At 48.9% G+C, this 18,728-nt stretch overlaps 1 protein-coding gene across 11 annotated transcripts in view; it reads left to right on the top strand.

The window, feature by feature from the left end:
• The window catches only part of SMG6 (SMG6 nonsense mediated mRNA decay factor), a 234,378-nt gene that overhangs the window by 201,010 nt on the left and 14,640 nt on the right, over positions 1 to 18,728 (top strand). For 10 of the 11 annotated variants that reach the window (XM_064271536.1, XM_064271532.1, XM_064271535.1 and 7 more), the window contains 2 exons: positions 12,728 to 12,904; positions 16,734 to 16,880. In XM_064271536.1, coding sequence (XP_064127606.1) covers positions 12,728 to 12,904; positions 16,734 to 16,880 — 324 coding nt within the window. Of the gene's footprint in view, positions 1 to 12,727; positions 12,905 to 14,958; positions 15,074 to 16,733; positions 16,881 to 18,728 lie in introns of those variants that run through there. The other variant, XM_064271538.1, reaches the window with a different exon arrangement.

Raw genomic sequence — 18,728 nt, 5'->3', positions numbered from 1 at the left:
TAAATGTTCAAAGGTGAAGAAAAGGGTAACTCATATTCATTGAGCTTCTTCTGTTTCCTAGGCATTATACCTTATCCCCAGTTGGCACAGTGGTTAAGAGCTAGGCTGCTAACCAAAAGGTTGGCAGTTCAAATCCACCAGCCACTCCTTGGAAACCCTACGGGGCAGTTTTACTCTGTTGCGTAGGGTCACTATGCGTCAGAATCAACTTGACAGCAACAAGCTTGGCTTTGTTTTGGCTTTTATACCTTATCCCAAACTATGGACAGACTCATATCCACTTTAGTTGGAAAAACTTGTCTCCGACTATGAGGCATGGGCTGTATTTGAGATTCGGGACTCCAGAAATATGGGACCTGAAAACGTAAGTTGAAGAGCTCTATACGTCAGCCGTAATCCCAGAGAATTTCTGTATACCTTAGCTTTACTATGCTCTGGGGATTCTCCAGACATGGGTGTAATTTTTTCCAGGGCATGACATCAGTGCTTTGAAGAATATAATCTCACCTGCTGCTGAGGTGTGTTGTACCCTGCCCTGGGCCAGCAGCCTCTAGTTTAGACAAGGTGAGACAGGCCCAGAGCTGGGCTGCTTGTGGTATCTTATTTCATATTAGAAACTGTAGGCAGTCTGTCAAAGAAAGCACCTGTCACTCATTAGGGCTGAACATCCATGGGTTGCACGACCCAAAGCAGAAAATACCATCTCTGAGTCTGTCCAGAGTGTCTTGTTGCACAACTTCAAGGAGCATTATGCATAGTATACAATGTGGCTGGCACCCCCTCCAGAATGTTCCTGGAATTGTGCGATCTTAGCGGGCCTAACTCTGCCATACGCCTCCCCATGGTCTGTCATCCACATTGTCCAGGTACCCGGAGCATATCTTAGATGCTGCGGATAGATTTTTCTTTGAATCCACACGTATACACTAAGGAAAGGAAGCAGAACACGTTAACAGATACTAAGACATTAGGAAGCGAAAGCAAACCAACTGATGAAATTTATGTGTGACATGAACTTGACAGAGACTGCATTCCTCAATGACAAATTTAAGATCCACAAAGAATTTGACGGGCTACAGTGGGGAGAAACAGATAACAAGATGATATCAAACAAGAATAAATGTAAAATCCAGCCTTTATCCTGAAAGTCAGCTGCAAATAGCAAGTAGCATGCAGCACAATAGTAAGTAATAGGCCTGGGGAAACCTCCGTAAAGGTAATGATATAAAAGGGAGTGGTGGAGCATTTACTCGCAGTGCGGGGAGTGATGATTTAGCCACATATGTGAAAACAATTAGGGATTTTGCTGATTAAAGCTCACTGTGCCAGTGGGCATTGGTGGTTCAGTGGTAGAATTCTTGCCTTCCAGGTGAGAGACCCCGGTTTGATTCCCAGCCAGTGTATCTCATGGGCAAGCACCATCCATCTGTCTGTGGACACTTGTGTGTTGCTGTAATGCTGCAAAGGTTTCAGTGGAGCTTTCCGACTAAAGCAAACCAGAAGGAAAGGCCTGGCAATCTACTTCTAAAACTTAGCCAGCGAAAATCTTGTGGGTCACAACAATTTGATCTGCAGTCGATCATGGAGATGGTGCAGGACCAGGCAGCATTTCATTCCGTTGTGCATTGGGTTGCCGTGAATCTGGGGCCAACTCAAGGACAGCTCACACAGCAACATTTGTAAATAGGGCACGGTGGTGAACAACAAACTACTGCGGCCTTGGCCTATTCATAGAACTGTGGTATCCTGAACAGAACAAGGGAAGAGATGATCTGAGCTGTTCTCAGCGGCCAGATCAGATCACACACACGAGCACTCACTTTATGACACATATTATTCTTCAAGAAAGTCTTAATGAAAGAATAAGCAGGGTGTTGAGAAGACAGTAAAAGTAGGAACAGTTGAAGGAAATGGGACTGTTCAGCCTAAAGAAGATATAACACAGCACAGTTAGTAATTTGAGGCCAGTTGGGTAGAAGCAGAATTCTCCCAATTAGAAAAGTCTAAAACGGAATGGACTCCCGAGTAGGAAATGAACTCCCTTTAGATCCACTGTAAACAGGCTTCCCATGCAGCCTGGTCAGGACTTGAAGTGCTTTAGTAGGGCAGGTCTGTTAGTAGAAGGAATAATAGTAATTACTTATATGTTTCAGGGAAACCCTGGTGGTATAGCGGTTAAGTGCTACGGCTGCTAACTAAAAGGTCGGCAGCTCAGATCCACCAGGCGCTCCTTGGAGACTCCATGGGGCAGTCCTACTCTGTTGTATAGGGTCCTTATGAGTCGGAATCAGCTCGACAGCAGTGGGTTTGGTTTGGAGTGGGTTTATATGTTTCTTAAACGTTAACTAAAGATTGGATTTAAAAGCTTCCCTGGGGTCTCAAATGCCGTCCACCTAAAGTATTCAAGAAAGGATTGGATCACTGGGGCATATTGTAGAGGAGGTTCTGTTGTGACTCTGAATAATTATCAAGGCCCCTTCCAACCATAAGGCAAGATAACTTGCTTTGTGGCATATAAGAAATATAGATATCGAGGGCTGCTTATAAGGTCTGAGAAGATTAATGAAATGTAGGCCTAGTCCATAGGGGCTGAAGGGACAACTGTGTGCTTGGGAGAGATGTTAGGTTACTGTGGAATCAATCCCTCAGTGAACTGAGAATTCAGTAAAGTCAAGGACTGGCATTTGCCTTCTCCTTTGTGTCCTCAGGATGTCTAGCATAGTCCCTGTCACATAGTACAGTATCAGGAGAGATTTGTGGAAGGTAGGCTGTCAGGCTGGACAACAGGCTAACTGGCGTCTTTTGACAGGAAAGACTTTTTATCAAGCTGAAAGGAAGGCTTAGGAATGACTTGACTGCATAAAGGTAAGGTCACAGTAGGTTGGGGGAATAATCAGTGAAGTCTCAGAGGCCCAGGAGGGAGCAAATGGCGTGCAGGAGGAGAGCAAACAGGGTTGCCTGGAATCAAGGATTAGGAAGTAAGAGCAAGAAGTGGGAGTGGTGATACACAGTGGGGAAGAGTGGGTGGTAGACGGCTTGCACAGAGCCTGGGAAGCATCAAGAGAGATGGGGAGTTCCGGCTGTTGCATCCTGTAGCGGGGCTGAGCTCAGGGAAATTCTGTGCCCTGACTTGTCAAGATCCATAAAGGATCAAGGGGCCAGGTCTCTGCAGAGAGTTTCCCTTCTCCCTTGGCCCACCTCTCCCTTCTCCCCCGTCCCTCCCTGGAGGGAAGAGGAGTGAGAGTGGAGCCCTGGTGGCACAGTGGTTAAGAATTCTGGCTGCTAACCAAAAGGCTGGCAGTTCAAATCCACCAGCCACTCCTTGGAAACCCTGTGGGGCAGTTCTGCTCTGTCTATAGGGTTGCTGTGAGTCAGAATCAACTCGATGGCAATGCGTTTGTTTTTTGGTTTAAGTGTGCTGGTGGTGCAGGGGTTAAGCACTCAGCTGCTAACCAGAAAAGGTCTGAGGTTTGAACCCACCAGCAGCTCCACCGGAGAAAGATGTGGCAATCTGCTTCTGTAAGGATTACAGCCTTAGGAACCCCATGTGGTGCAGTTCTGCTCTGTCCTATAAGAGTGCTATGAGTCGAAATCAGCTCAGTGGCAATGGGTTTTTGTTTGTTTGTTTGTTTCTTAAGTTCTGTAGGTATAGAGGAGCCCTGGTGGGGCAGTGCTTAAGAGCTATGCCTGCTAACCAAAATGTCAGCAGTTTGAATCCACCAGGCACTCCTTGGAAACCCTATGGGCCAGTTCTACTCTGTCGTATAGGGTGGCTATGAGTCGGAATCGACTCGACAGCAACTGGTTTGGTTTCTTTGGTTTCTGTAGCTAGGGGTGTTGGGGACAGGAGCTCTGTAGTGGCATGTACTCCTCTCTTCTGACCGGGAGAGTCTTTGGATGTACCTGGGTATGACTTTAACCTACCCCACTCCCACCGCCACCCCCGGAGCAGGCACTTTGTTTTGTTCTCTGCTGGATCCCCAGGGTCTAGAACAGTGAACAGCAGATACTTAGTAAATATTTGTTGGATGTGGACTACATGTACTGAGTGCTGCAGATGTCTCCGAAAGGGCCCTCTGCCCCACACATAGATAAAACTAGGAGCAGATTTGGTGAAAGACCCTCAACATAGACCTAAGAGGTAGCCTCCTGGGTACAGCTGTCTTAAGGCAGATAAGAATGTGGCTCAGAGAGGCCAGATCCCAAGATTCAGTGTCCCTTACCCAGAATGTACTGGCAGTGTAGAAACAGCCTGCATATGATGTTTGCAGGCTGAGACAGACTCTAAGCCTTTCATCCCCAGGGGCTGAGCTTGTAGCCTCCCCTGCTGGTTCAGTAAGTGAGGGGCCAGCACTTGATTTCCAGGTTTCAGACCAGCTGAAGCCAGCCAGACCTGAAAGGCTTGTGTTGGCAGTGCCAGTATCCGCCTCTAAGCCCTGCCAATGTGGGTGGCTGCTCTCAGAGCACTCTGCAGGGGAAGCAGGGTTGGCCTGCAGCCCAAGCTACTGCTGCCTATAGCTTGCTCTCTGCGTCACGCTCGCTGTTGAGAATGCACCTTGCTGGTACAGCGGAGCGCAGAGCTGTAGAAGAGAATAGTTTCCTTTCTGTGAGAGGACGGTTCAAGAAGAGCTAGCTGACTCAGCCCCAGGAGAGACCAGGCTCCTCTCTGGCTTTGTTCACAGTGTCCAAGCTCAGGAAATTCAGGTGGGTAGAAAATGCCATATTGGGGATTTTCTTTCTCATCATTACTCTCATGTTGGAAGCCGTGAAACCAGGATCCTGCTGGGTTTTATTTAAGGAGGATACTATTAGCAAAGCACAGCCCCCACCCCAATATGAAGGGGCAGAGGGACAAGGTAGTTTTGAGGTTTACTGCAGGATTTTATTTCTGATTTGGGCATTAGTGGCATGCTTTTTGTCCTAAAGCTCAAGCCCTTGGGGCCTCTCTAGAGTCCAACAGAATGCATGCATGCCTCGGGTTAGATCCAGGAATCTTTTTGGAGAATAGGAAGAGGGACAGCTGGAGAGAAGCCAGGAACTCCCTCCACCAAGAGGCCTGCCCAGCCGCCTAGATCCAATACTTAGCTCTGAATAAAATACTCCAGCAGCTTCAACAGCCAGGTGAGCATTCCATAGCCTCTCGCCTCAGCCCTAGGCTGTGTACCAGCCCGATGCTTCCCACCTTGCTTCTGAGTCTGGCTACTTCAAAACATCTCAGTGGTGGTGGCAAAAGTGCTCCTTTCTCCTCTGAGCGGTCAGAGTGAGGCAGCCAGGAAGAAAAACAGCCACTCAGAGTTACTGAACACTTACTAGGCCCAGGCATTTTGCTGAATACTTGATATGCATTCTCTCTCTTTCTCTTTTTTAATTTTATTGTGGTAGAATATATGTAACAAAACATTTGCCATTTCAACCGTTTGTGCGTATACACTTCATGGTAGACATTAATTACGTTCACCATCACCACTATCTGCTTCCAGATTTGTCATCACCATAAACGGAAATTCAGTACCCCTCAGTTAAGCAGCAGTTCCCCTTGTCCTGTCCCACCTGCCCCTGATAACAACTAATAAACTTTCTCTCTCTAAATATTTGCCTATTCTGGATATTTCATGTAACTGGACTTAGACAATATTTGTCCTTTTGTGTCTGACTTATTTCATTCAGCATGGTGTTTTCAGGGTTCATCCCTGTCATAGCATGTATCAGAACTTTATTTCTTTTTATGGCTGAATAATATTCCATTATATGGAATATTGTTTCCTCGTTCACCTGTTGATGGCCATATGGGTTGTTTCCACCTGTTAGCTATTGTGGATAGCGATGCAGTGAGCATGGGTGTACAAGTATCTGTGTCCCTGCTTTCAAGTCTTTTAGTTATATACCTAGGAGTGGAATTGCTGGATCATATGATAATCCTATGTTTAACTTTCTGAGAAACCACCAAACCATTTTCCACAGCAGCTGCACCATTGTACAGTCCCACCAACAATGGATAAGAGTTCCCGTTTCTCTACATCCCAACTCTCCAAAAGTTATTTTCCATTTTTCTGATAATAACCATCTATTGGGTGTGAAGTGGCATCTCATTGTGGTTTTGATTTGCCTTTTCCTGGTGACAACTGAGCATCTTTTCATATGCTTATTAGCTATTTGGATATCTTCTTTGGTGAAATGTCTGTTCAAGTCCTTTGCTCATTTTTTAATTGGATTGTTTGTGTTTCTGTTGTTGAATTTTCAGAGTTTTTTTATATATATTCTGGGTATTAAACCCTTATCAGGTATATGGTTCCCAAATATTTTTTCATTTTCTACATTATCTCTTTGAAACCCTGGTGGCGTAGTGGTTAAGTGCCACGGCTGCTAATCAAAAAATCGGCAGTTTGAATCCACCAGGCGCTCCTTGGAAACCCTAAGGGGCAGTTTTCCTCTGTCCTATAGGGTCCCTATGAGTCAGAGTTGACTCTGTGGCAGTGGGTTTTGGTTACATTGTCTCTTTACTTTGTTACTAAAGTCCTCTGATGCACAAAATTTGCCCTCTCTCTTGTAAACCTCATCAACAACTTGAGCCAGCAGAGACTGAGCGACGCTAAGTAACTTGTCTAAGGGCACATAGCTAGGAAGTAACAGTTAAGACTTAAACTCAGGTCTATCTGACTCTGAAGCCCAGGTTCTTGACCAACCCCCTGTATTGTCTTGTCTTGCCTCTTTCCAAAATGGACCCATTTTTTCTTACAATACTTAGCTTTTCACTGCCAGTGTCTGTTCCACAAGTGTGTTGCCCCCTGCTGTCCCTCCAGTGTGAACACAGTCTTCCTCCCAGTAGCCAAATACCTGTACCTTTTGGATTCTTCAGTAAAACTCTATTGGAGTTACCTGCCCACCCCACCTATCCCATAAGTCATCCCACCTAACCATTGCCAGTTCCACCCAGCCCTCTCTAGGAGACTTAGGGGTAGTGTGCCCACCCACACGTGCACGCTTGTGCACACATAGAGTGGATGTGTGTGGGGAGAGCAGGCTGCCACACCACTCTGCCAAGAGGTATCCATACAGTGCCAGCTGATTGGTGACAGCCCATAAATCATTCTCTAAGAAGAAAACTCAGCTGTTGGGACTAGACATGTGGAATGGTGTGGCTACTGTGGGTTGGCCAGTCATGTGCTTGTTTTGTCTTGTGACCCATTGGTCCCTCCGCTAGCACAGACCAGCCCTACGACTAGAGAGGGCTGGGCCTGGACATCAGGGTTCAAGTGACGGAAGAAGTGGCCTATGCTCAGGTCTTTGTGTAGAAATGAGGCCCTGTTTCAGCAGGGATAAGGAGAGAGTGAAAGACTGTTGGAGTTGATCCCGTGGACATTATGCCCTGGACAGTTGTCAGACTGTGGAACTGGCACAGGGACCCTGGCGTTTGCTCACTCTGCTGCCCCTTTTGTCATTCAGCTCCTGTACAGATTCTTCCTTTCTCTCCCCTCTGACTCCTTGCCCCCTGCTCCCAATTCCATATCAGTTCCTTCTGCTCCACGGAGCTCCCGAATGTTTGCCTCCCTCTCCTGAGCTTCTGCCTCTGCTTTCATAGTGATTGTGCATCCTGGTGGCCAGTTTCCCTCCTGCCCCTGGAGTCTGGTCCCTGCCAGGAAACCCCTCCCCCTAGGAATGTGAATGAACCATTTCCTCTGTCCTCCCAGCTCCAGAGGATTCCCTGTGCGATATTTATTTCTTGTGTCTGAACTTGCATTGGCAGACCCCTTCTCATGCTGACCCACCCTTGGCCGTTACAGAATTGTGCTTTCCACCCTTCAGTCTCCTGTGAGCATGAGTCTGAGTGGTGCAGAGCTGGAGGTTGCCAGTTTGTGAAAACAGAATAGTCTGAGTTAAATTTTTTGTAGCCAATCCTGTCGAGTTGGCTTATTAAAAATGATAATTAACCCATTGCTAATTGACCTCAGAAGCCAGCCAAGCAGCCTGTATTTTACCAGTTTTGGTGGTGGATTTGTGGGCTATTTTAAGGTTCTTTAATAATCTCAGCAAGACTTCACTTTCCTGTCTGCATCTTATTTGCTTTAAGGACGTTCTGTAAAATTAACAAGCTATAAAGTTTGATTGAAGGTTTCAACAAATGTGAGAATAAATGGCTCCACTTAGAGAAACAAGAAAAACAACCTGTAAACTTGAGTTTGTGGGGAAACCCCGTGTGATTTTTCTTTTTAACCAGAGGAGCAGTAGCAAACTAGATTGTTTAAGACCAGAAAAAAGTAGAACTGGCTGATAGTATAAGGTTAAATTCTGATCCCCCAAACCAAAAGTTCAGAAAACGAAAATTTGTAAAATCCAATTAGCTGCTGTGGTGTTTGTGCCTTTTAAGAGCTGATTTGGAGAAAATGGGAACCCACTAAAGATGGGGTGAGACCCTCATTCCATAGAGCTTGCATTTAGAATCCTGGTTCAGTTCTCTGACCACCAACTCCCCATATCCCCTGGCTAGAGGTGAGGGGTCTCCCTTCCCTTTGGCTGCTTTGAGGCACTAACCCTTACAACTCCAAGAACATCAGTACGTGGTGCCTGGCACATGGAGGTGCTCAATAAATGTTAGTTCCGTTTTCTTTCTCTCACCCTCCCCCACCTTCCATAAGGCAGCCTAGATCTCTTTTTCTGTTCCCTCCTGGGCACCTCTGCCCAGGCTGGACTCGATCCCCTGCTGGAGCTGCCCTTAGGTCATGCTGAGTGGCTGTGGACAGTCACCAGTTTTCAGAGAACACCATCCTTTGCTTATCCACCTTCTCACCTAAGATACCCCAGACCAATATAGCCCAGTCTGACTTCCCTATTCTCTCTTGACCTAGAGGTTTCTTTCTGCTTTCCTCAAGACCAAGCCTTCTCTATAACTCCAGCCCCCACTCACCCCATGCAGTGCTCATATTATCTCTCTCTAAGGAACTGAGCCTGGAACAGGACAGGCTCCTGTATCTCCTCACCACATCTTACTTTCAGTTTTCCTTTCTACTTGGTTCTTCGCGTGTGGACCTGATCAGGGTGCTAACTGGAGCCCTGAAGCTAGAGGTTTCAGTTCCCACTAATAGGGCAAGCTGGCTCAGATGGTCTTCAGGGGAAGGGGCTTTCTCAGGGTACCTTTCTTTCAGCTCTTCCCTGGCCTAAAGCCCATTTTCTTTTCAAAGCTGATTGGGAAAATGTGTGTGAGGTATTTTGTCTGTAACTTCAGAGGTTCTTGATAATCTACGCAGTAAGTCCCCCTCTAGAAGGGCCATGACTGCCACTGAGAAGGTGCTCGTCTCCAGGTTCCCCAGGGGTATTCCCTGGGAAGGAGGCCTTTCCTGCCCAGCTCTCCTTCCTCTGGAGAATCTAGTTTGCCCAGAGCTGCGATGTACATACCACTTACATTCTCTGCTTTTCATTGATATAGAATGGAAAAATGTGCTCATGAACAGAGTTATTGTGGAGATTATGTCATAGACTTCATCTGGACTCCTTCCTCTCCAAGCAGGGAGACTAGCTTTAACCCCTCTCCTACCAGAAGTCCTCCTTCTCCAGACAAAGATAATCTCAGAGTTTGCTTTTTGTAGGTGGTTTAAAGGACTTCCTCTGTCATAATAGCCCTTATTAACCATATTTAAACTAGTTTGTTGTTGTTGTTGTTACTGTTTTTTTACTGACTCAAGTGCTAGAGGCTTTGTCTAGGAGAATATTCCCATAAGCCTCTGTAGAACTCCAGGGTCAGGAACACTGTGGTCCTCACCCCACTGGGTTTATTCCTGCTACCTTAAAGCAGAATGCAGTAGCAGACAGGCTCGGAATCTGGACAGAGAAAGTTTCCCTGTGCCCCTGGGCATGCCCTAGACTTTCCGCCTCTCAGTTTCCCCATCTACTAAACAGCTCGAGCTCTTCTCTCCCATTCCCACAGTGCACTCTAGAGACCTAAGGAAACTGCACAATCCGGGCTACTCTCCCTACTGGCTGGATTGCAAAGGAGAGAGGACGCTGTTCCAAAAAGCTGGGTGACTTTTTTCTCTCCAAACAGGTAGATTCCTTTTCCGGTATCTTGATACCAATCCAGAGACCCTAGTGGGTCAGGGCCCTTTTGAGAAACAGCCAGGAGTGCCCTTGCACTAGGTGAGGACCTAATGGCCACAGCAGACCCAGTCCCCAAGGAAGTCAGGTTCCTTCTAAATAGGGAGGAAATACCAAACCCAAAACCAAACCCACTGCCATCGAGTCGATTCCGACTCACAGCGACCCGATATACAGCCAGCAAAAAAGAAAAAAGCCGCCTCCTTTTTGCTTTTGTGTCCATGTGCTTGGCAGTTCCCACTGATCCTCTAAGGATGTGCCGCAGGCAGGCTCAGGATGTCTGCATCCCTGGGTCCCGCTGTGCCCGGGAAATCCCCATCTCCAGGAGTCCCACGTCCACACATGTGGCCTTTCTCCTCTTGGCCAGGAGTCACGCTTTCTTCCTGAGCCGTTGAGCACACCTTCCAGCCCATGTGCCAACAGCAGCCATTCTCCTGCCCACTTATCAGCCGTCTGCACAGGTCCCCCATTCTGAGCAGGTTTCTGTCGCACACTCAGCAGGGATGCCCGTGTCTCTCTCACCATCCAGGTGGTACCAGGGACCCATCTCAAGCTTTTGCTCTATCCCTCTCTCACTCCTTAACCCCCTCCTCCTCCCCATTCAGTGGCAGTAGCCTCACACCGAAAAGGAAAGTCCTGGAACCATTACATAATTCTCCATAGTGCAAGCAGTAGCTAGGGCATAAGGTCAGAGGTCATGATGGGGTCAGGTGGCTGACACACACTGTAACGACAAGGTGGTTAAAATTAGACCACAGAGAGGAAACTGGCAGTCTTGTGGAAATGCAGAAGTTTCCTCTGCGAGTGAGAGGCTGGGGATGCAGGGAGGCCACTGTGCGTGCTGCCTGCCAGGCTATTACTCATTTCAGCTCTGCTCTTTAATGCCTTTTAGCCCCTGCTTCTGTATTTCTAGCCTTCCTCATCACATGTTTGAACACACGCGATGGAACCCATGGTCACCTGCCCTGGCCCAAGGAGGGCTTCCTTCCTCCTTCAAGGAGGTGAGCCCAGCACTGGGCACCCCCAGCTCCGGAGCTGTTCTGTCCTGAGCCTGTTCTGGGTAGCTGAGCACCTCGTAGGCGGTTGAGGTACTTAGCCTGAGGTTCTAGCCTATAGTGGTGGCAGGGCCATTGGAGAGGAAGAGCAGGGACCACCCCTAGGCAGGGGAGAGCGGCCAGTTCAGATGGAGAAGGTGGCAGAGGATGGCGTCACAGAGCACACAGTTGACTGGCATGTGCGGCACCTTCCTGGCAACAGCTAACAGAGTGGTGCACATTTCCAGTGTCCTATGTTCCCTGTGGTACCCAGGCCAGCATCCCTGTCCCTCCCCGTGTTCATTGTGAGCCTGTTGTATGCCCTTGGTACCCCTTGCCAGTGAGGTATGAGAAGTCTGAAATGTGGTCTTTGCCACCAGTGAGGTTACTGTCCAAGTGAAAGAGGTAACACAGGTACCTGTGAAGAGTGAGCAGACAATCCAGTCATCTCCAAGTTAGTACTTTACTGAGTGATACAGACATATAAGTTCCTTTCACATTAAGAAATGGGGAAGCATTAAAAGGGCTGGGTGTGGGGGAGAGCTCAACATGGGCTAGTCAATGATGAAGAAGGGGCTGCCACCCTGTGGCATATATGGCCGCTGAAGTGTGTTCCCCTTGTGGAATGGCCTTCACCTGCTTCCCGGCTCCAGATCAAGCAGGGCCCCTCCCCTCCCTCGGCTAGTGCTCTGCCAGCAGGGAGGAAAGGTCGCCAGAAGCGAAGGTTAGGGCACAAAAGGGCTAGAGTGATGGAGGGTACAAGCAAAGCAGATGGGTCTGGAGGTGAGTATATGTGTGTGTGGCCACACAGGGGCAGGACCCCAGACTGGGTAGCTGTGAAAGTCCCATCTGAGACACGAACAATTTGACGATTGTTCAAGATACTGAATTTCATTTCAGCTAAATCAGCCCCAGCTTCTCTGACAGCACTGGCTCATGTGCTGATGTGGCCACATGGGAGCAGGGTGGCGTGAACCCCTGGAGGAGCAGAGTTCTGATGTCTCCCTTCTCCTGACAGTCTCCTGCTTGACCCCAGTTTCTTAAGCATGAGGAGCTGTTAGGTGGGGCAGGAACCTGTCAGGGGAAGCCCAAAATGATTGGGCTGAAATGAAACAGCCAGGAAAGCCCTCATCATTCATTTTGCACTCAGGCTTTCGAGTTCTTTGGGGAGGCTGGAGAGAGCGGAGCTGAGAGGAGAGTGAAAAGTGGCAGCGAGGGGGACCAGGAGAGCTGTGTTCCATGAAGCCCAGTGTTCTGCACTCTACTCTTTCTTCTACCAGTTAGATACCAAGTTTAGGAGAATCTTATTTTATATCAGAACTAAAGTAAAAGAAAGGCAAACCTGAGAGGGCCCCGACATTGGTGCTGGGGTTGTCTGGTACCCCAGAGAGACGGTGGTGACTTTATGCCTTCGGAAGAGCCTGGTCTTCAACCTACCCTTGGCCCTCACTCACCATCCTGCACCCACGCACAGTCCCATTGACTCAGCCTGCACCCCTTGCCCAGTGACTTTGACACATTTCTCATGTGCCCTCAGCCGACAGTCTCTCATCTTCATCTTCCCTTTCAGAAAATGCTGTTTTTCTTCTCTCTCTCTCACCCTGTAGGTTATTGCAGCCGACTGCAAAAGGGTCACAGTGCTGAAGTATTTTCTGGAAGCCCTTTGTGGACAAGAAGAGCCTCTGCTGGCATTCAAGGGTGGAAAATATGTGTCAGTGGCACCCGTCCCAGACACCATGGGAAAGGAAATGGGAAGCCAAGAGGGAAAACAACTGGAAGATGAGGTACTGTGCGGGAAGAGCGCGCTATAGCAGAGGGAAGCTCCCCCACCCCAGCCCTGCTCTGCCCGTGGCTTTGGCTGTATCTCCTGGCTATTTATAACCGCCCAGAGCAGTGTCTATGTTAATATGACCAGCCAGCTTCTCAAGAGTGCACTCTGCTGGTGCCCCTTTCTGCCAGTCCCACCCCAGTGCCTCCATCTCACTCCAGTACGAGTTCCAGATGCTTCTTTTTAATGTTGCATTGGAGGAGAAGGGAGGGAAAGAGAGAGAGTTTAATAATGTGCAGCTCTGGAGGCTTAGGAAAGGGAGTAGAGAGAGGGGGGTGTTAGGGTTCAGGCTGAGGATCAAGTTTATAGATGTGTGGAGTGCAGTGCCGCACAGGCCTGAACTCCAGCCTCCAGCACACGTACAGGAAGAGCTGACATTGCTGGCCCCTGTGGAAAATCACCCCCTCTCTCCCCTCCCTCCCTCCCTCCCTCCCTCCCTTCTGCACATCCTGATGTGATTAAGGAATTCTCCTCTTGTTTGTTTGCCCTTGGTTGTTCCTGTAGCCCTTGCTTCACTCCAGGCCGCATGGGCGTGCGTGTGTGTGTGTGTGTGTGAGTGAGAGAGAGAGAGACACACTCATGCCTATGTACCCGCCCCATAAACACCACCAGCAGTTGCCCTTCCGTCATGTATGTATCTTTGTGGGTGTGATTGTTGATGTGGGTCCATATGTGCTGGATTTGTGTGTCGGTTTTCATTGAATGCTGCTGCCAACTCCCTGCTGTCTGTGGGTTCTTGGTCAGTGTGAGTGTGTGATGGTGTGAGAGCATGTATGCATTTAATATCACTGCCAGCTGTCCTGCTGTGTGTCTGGGTGTGAGTAACTCTTCTGGGCGTGTATGCATACGTACCTCATTTTCACCTGAAGGTTGTCTCTCTCCTCCTTTTACCCCACAATGTTAAAGACAGAGGGGACTTAGGTGGATAGGAACGTGGGACTTAGAGAAGGGACAGAAGCCATTCTAGCCAGAGGCCAGTTCACCCGTAGGCCAACACAGTCATTTGGCCCGCAGCAGTCTCAAGCGCCTGGTGAAGCAGGGTGCGGTGCAGGGATGAAATCAGCAACAGGCCAGGGAAGCCAGATGTCAGCTGGAAGCTGTCGTTTGTGATCTGAGGCAGTGATAGAGTGGCCACCTTTGGTTCAGAGTCTTCAGAGCAGCAAAATCTTGGACTGCCTTCATTAGGATCACTGAAGAACCCCACCCCTTCCCTGATGACATGGGGCTCAGCTTCCAGGACAGAGGTGGTTCCAGGGATAAAGCTGAGCCCATGATTTGAGACTCCTCCAGATGAAACCTGGGCAGGGAATAATGGGAAAGAATGAGCTGTCAATGTGGGAGGAGACAGTGGAGTTGCTAAAGCCATTAGAGTGTCCAGGCCTCGGGCAGGGCAGAGCAGTGCCACCCAAGCCCTGGGCGTGGTGTAGGGAGGCAGGGGTGGCGCAGCACCTCGGTCTGTTATCTCTTCCATGCACTAAGGCTGAGGGAGGTAATGGAAGATAAACAAGGCTAGTTCTCGACTGCTACAAGAGACGTCCTCTGGACAGTGGAGCCCACGGTACCAAATCCGATTAGGCAAGTAAGGCTCAGAGGGAGGGGTCCAGTGTAAAAGTCAGAAGGGTCTCCTGCTCTCTTACAAGGAACAGAGCAGCTCTGCACCCGCATCTTGTCTGTGCCACACTCTCTGCTCCTTCTAAGGCTCATTGACCAGACAAAGGTTGTGACCCACACCAAGCTACCCACTTCTTCCTTTCCCACTAGCCTGCTGGGTTCCTTTATGTTAGTGGCCCCTGGGAAACCCTACTTACACTGGTCTGTGTAATTTCATAACCCTACACTTCCTCGTTTGCTGTGAGAGCTGAGCGAACCTCAGACAAGCCTCTCTGACCCTCTTTTGACCTCCGTCAAGCCCCCTCTAGGCCTCATGATAGCCCTGTAGATCCCTGATCAGAGCAGGCCATCTTCCCCCACGGGCCAGTCAGGTGTCCTGTTCCACTCACTCCATCCCAGGTTAGCCCCGTGAACAAGGAAGTGGGTGTGCAGAGAGCCTTCCTCGTTCCCATGGCCTGGGCCTCTTTGGAGATGAACTCTGTGACACTGTGGCACACCTGTTGCCGGATGAGTGGTGAGTGTGGACAGACCCCAGACTCATGAGACCTCTTAGAATAGTGGCAGTTCTGGCCCCATCTTAAGATCTCATCTCCCCCCTAGCTGTAGGACTGAATCACTTAAGATGATTGGGAGGCAGAAGGGAAGCTGTTCCTTCAGATGTCATCCTTCATGAAGAGAACAGAATCCTCAGGGATGCTACCAAAACACCCATCTCCTTAACCTGGATTCTGTTCCCAAGAGAAAACACCTCCCATCACCCACACACCCTGCCAATCACTTTCAGCCAGGACAACCCATCTGAATATCATCTGTGGTACACAGAGAGGAGAGAGAAGTCTGTTCTGAACAGGCCCAGGGCAGGCCTTTGGGAGGCCTGGTGAAACTGAGCCACTAAGGCTTAGACCTGGGCTTATGGTCCACATTCAGGCCGACTTTGTAATAGTGACAAGAACCCAAAGAGGTACCCTTTGGAAGAAGGACCCCAGCCCAGTGCTGCTTGCCCAGAGTTAGGTAACAGTGCAGACTTGGAGTCAGACTCACTTGGATTTGAATCCCTGCTCTGCTGCTTATAGCTATGTGACCTTGAGCAAGTTATTTAACTCTTTTTGTTCACTTATAAAATAGGGATAACAGTACCCATTTCACAAGTAGTAGTGAGGATTGAATGAGTTAATACATGGAACAATGCTTAGCCCAGTACCTGGCCAATCATAAGCCCTCAGTAAGTGGTAGCTGTTACTATCATAACCATTGTCATAATCATCATCCAGTTAGAAACACAGGAATCTTCTCCTACTAAATCCCTCCCCATGTACCCACGCTAACACTGTCCCTCAAAGGAAGCTTCTTGGCCAGCTGCGTGTTCTCTGCTGACCAAGGCCAAAAGTGAGAGCATGAGGAATGGAGCCTGAGACCACCCGGAGAGTGGTGTTTCTGAGAGCAGAGGCTTTGCGTGGGGAGGTGCCATCCCTGGGGAATGCTCCGCCAGCCTGGCAGCAGGCGCCTGACGCTAGCCAGCCACCTCTTACCCTGACAGGCCCAGGGAGAGCAGCTGAGCAAAGTCACGTCATGTGAACTCCCGTAATGGGGACCAGCAACTCCCTTACCACCAGGCTGTGGTCTTAAAAAGAAACCAGGGCAAGGTCTGCTGAGCTAGAGCATCTACTCCCTGACTCAGTCTGGTCTGGGACAAGCGAACATCCACGCCTAACTCCCAGCTGTTGGCCAGAGCTGATTTTTGTCAGATCATTAGCATGAATTAGATTTAAATTGGGTGGTTTAACTCTTTCTGTTGTTCCCCCCTTTGGTGATTTCAAAATGAAAATAGGTTCAAGTTTGACCTTGTGAGTCTGCAAGAAGTACGAAGAGCTGTGAGTGCAAGCATGACAATATATGTATGTGAATGGCAGTGCCGTATGGTGTGTGTCTGTGACTCAGTTAAGAGGAAGGAGCCCTAGAGGACAAAGAGGAGCAATTTGGGGGGAAGAGTGACAGCTTCTCTCCACCCCCTCTCTTCCTGACCCAAGGGAAGCACATACACCCTGGGGGGGCCCTTTGCAGGGAATGGTCCCAGTAAGCATGGTGGGAGACATCTGAAATGGTAGACGGGTGGGTTTGGTAAATGCCATGGACTCACAGTGTCCTCTTTCCCCTGACGGCCCCACCACCCAAAGGAGGAGGATGTGGTGATTGAAGACTTTGAGGAAGATTCAGAGGCCGAAGGCAGCGGGGGCGAGGATGACATCAGGGAACTTCGGGCCAAGAAAGTGGCTCTGGCCAGAAAGATAGCCGAGCAGCAGCGTCGCCAGGAAAAGATCCAGGTGGGGCTTGCCTGGCAAGGGTGCTACCCAACAAGGTAGTGGCTGTATAGAGTATGAGGGGGGTGTGGGCAAGGAATAGGAGTGAGTGGGACCCTCTCAGGAAGGATCTCACAGTGTCCTGTCTAGTACTTCCTCCCTGTTTTCTTATTCCACCACTAAATTCTGGTAGCACATTTCATGCCTGGGGTCTTCTTCTCCTGGGTTCCAAGGCAAAGTCAGGTTCTTCTCAGAAAATCTGATGAAAGCTTCTCCCCCAGTGATGATTTATAAATACATAATCAAGCGTACCATACGTACATGATCCTTCATACAATTTCAGGGGTTTCACAGTTCCCCTGAGCCTTATCCAGATCCTCCTCCTGGAGAGGCCCTGGAATCTCGGCTGAGAGCACGAATTCTCGGGGGAAAGAATATCACAGGCACGGTCTACTTACCTGGATTCCCAGTGTAATGGAAGAGCCCCCTCTAGACAGACACTGTCTTCACCCTCCCAGAAAGAAACTACTTAATCTCCACACGAGGACTTCCTCCACCATCAGCCCTCTCGTGCACCATACCCTCATTTCCAGCAAGTTTTTCTTTCTGAATATCCCAGCTCACTTCCTCTTATCTAGGGCTCAGTGGAGACAGTGATTAACTGTATGTATGGGGACGCATCAGGCCACTCCCCTCAGTCTCTTCAGGAATGTCTGTTTTCAAGTCTTTTTTCAGCTGCCCCTCTCCTTTGGCACAGAGCCTAAGAGCGTGTGATCAGGCAGACCTGATTGCAGTCCAGGTTCCAGCACTTACTGCTCTGTGATGGTGGGCAAGTCGTTAACTTCTCTGAGCCTGTTTCCTCATCAATAAAGTGAAAGTAGTAACAGCGCCTATCCCTTAGCTTCGCTGTGAGGCTGAAATGAGACAGTGCCTGCCAAGTGCTTGGCACAATGCATGTCGTGTAGTATGTACTCCATAAATGGTCACTATGGCCTGACATTAGTGTAACAGTCCCTCAGACAGAGCCCTGGCCTGGGAAGGAGAATGAATACCAGTTGGGATCCATCATTCCTCAGACATATTCATGACCCCACTGGAATCAAGTGTATAATACCTTGACCAGCATCATCCATCATGGCGGCTGCCTCTATGCATCTGCATGTAAACCTCTGCTGGGTCCCTCAAGTCAGCTTCATCCTCCAGCTTCTGCCCTGTGACTCTTTTCTTCTTCACCCTCAGTCTTCCCAAAAGTCCTATCTGTACTCACCATGTCCATTTCTTGACTTCCTGTTCACTCTTGACCCAGCAGCTGCAGGACATTGTGCCACATACCACCAAGAACCTGCCTTTATCAGACCTCTGCCTCGTCGTAGTTGACTTCCCAGGGCTTTAGAGCCTGAAACCACCTTCCTCCAGCTCCATTTAGCACAAATGAACCCTCGTCTTTTCTTTCTCTCTTGACCATAGGCTTCCTCACCACTATTTTTTTTTTCTTTTTGGTCTCCTCCTTCCTTTCTACTACTTCTTAGTCTCAGTGAGCAGAGTTGGTGTTCGGCAAACATTTGTTCAATGACTTAATAGACGGTAGCAACTAGAACGTCATCTGAAATTTCTCCCTGGTTTTTAACCTTCTTACCTAATTATTTTTTTACCAAATCCTGTTTTTTCAGTCATTTATTCCTTCCCCTCCTCTCTATTTCCGTTGCCACTACTACTATTCTAGTTCAGGTGCTTGCTTAAATTGTAACAATCAAGGCCTCAACATTGTACAGCTCCAGAGGGTGCCATTTATCTTGTGGTCAGTGAATGGCGCCTCCTGGAGGCGTGCAGTACACAGTCATAATTACCATCTACTGCCTCCAGTGCATCTTA

The sequence above is a fragment of the Loxodonta africana genome, chromosome 18 (assembly GCF_030014295.1).
Source record: "Loxodonta africana isolate mLoxAfr1 chromosome 18, mLoxAfr1.hap2, whole genome shotgun sequence".
In the NCBI taxonomy this organism is placed as follows: domain Eukaryota; kingdom Metazoa; phylum Chordata; class Mammalia; order Proboscidea; family Elephantidae; genus Loxodonta; species Loxodonta africana.
This window is presented reverse-complemented; position numbering and strand designations above follow the sequence as displayed.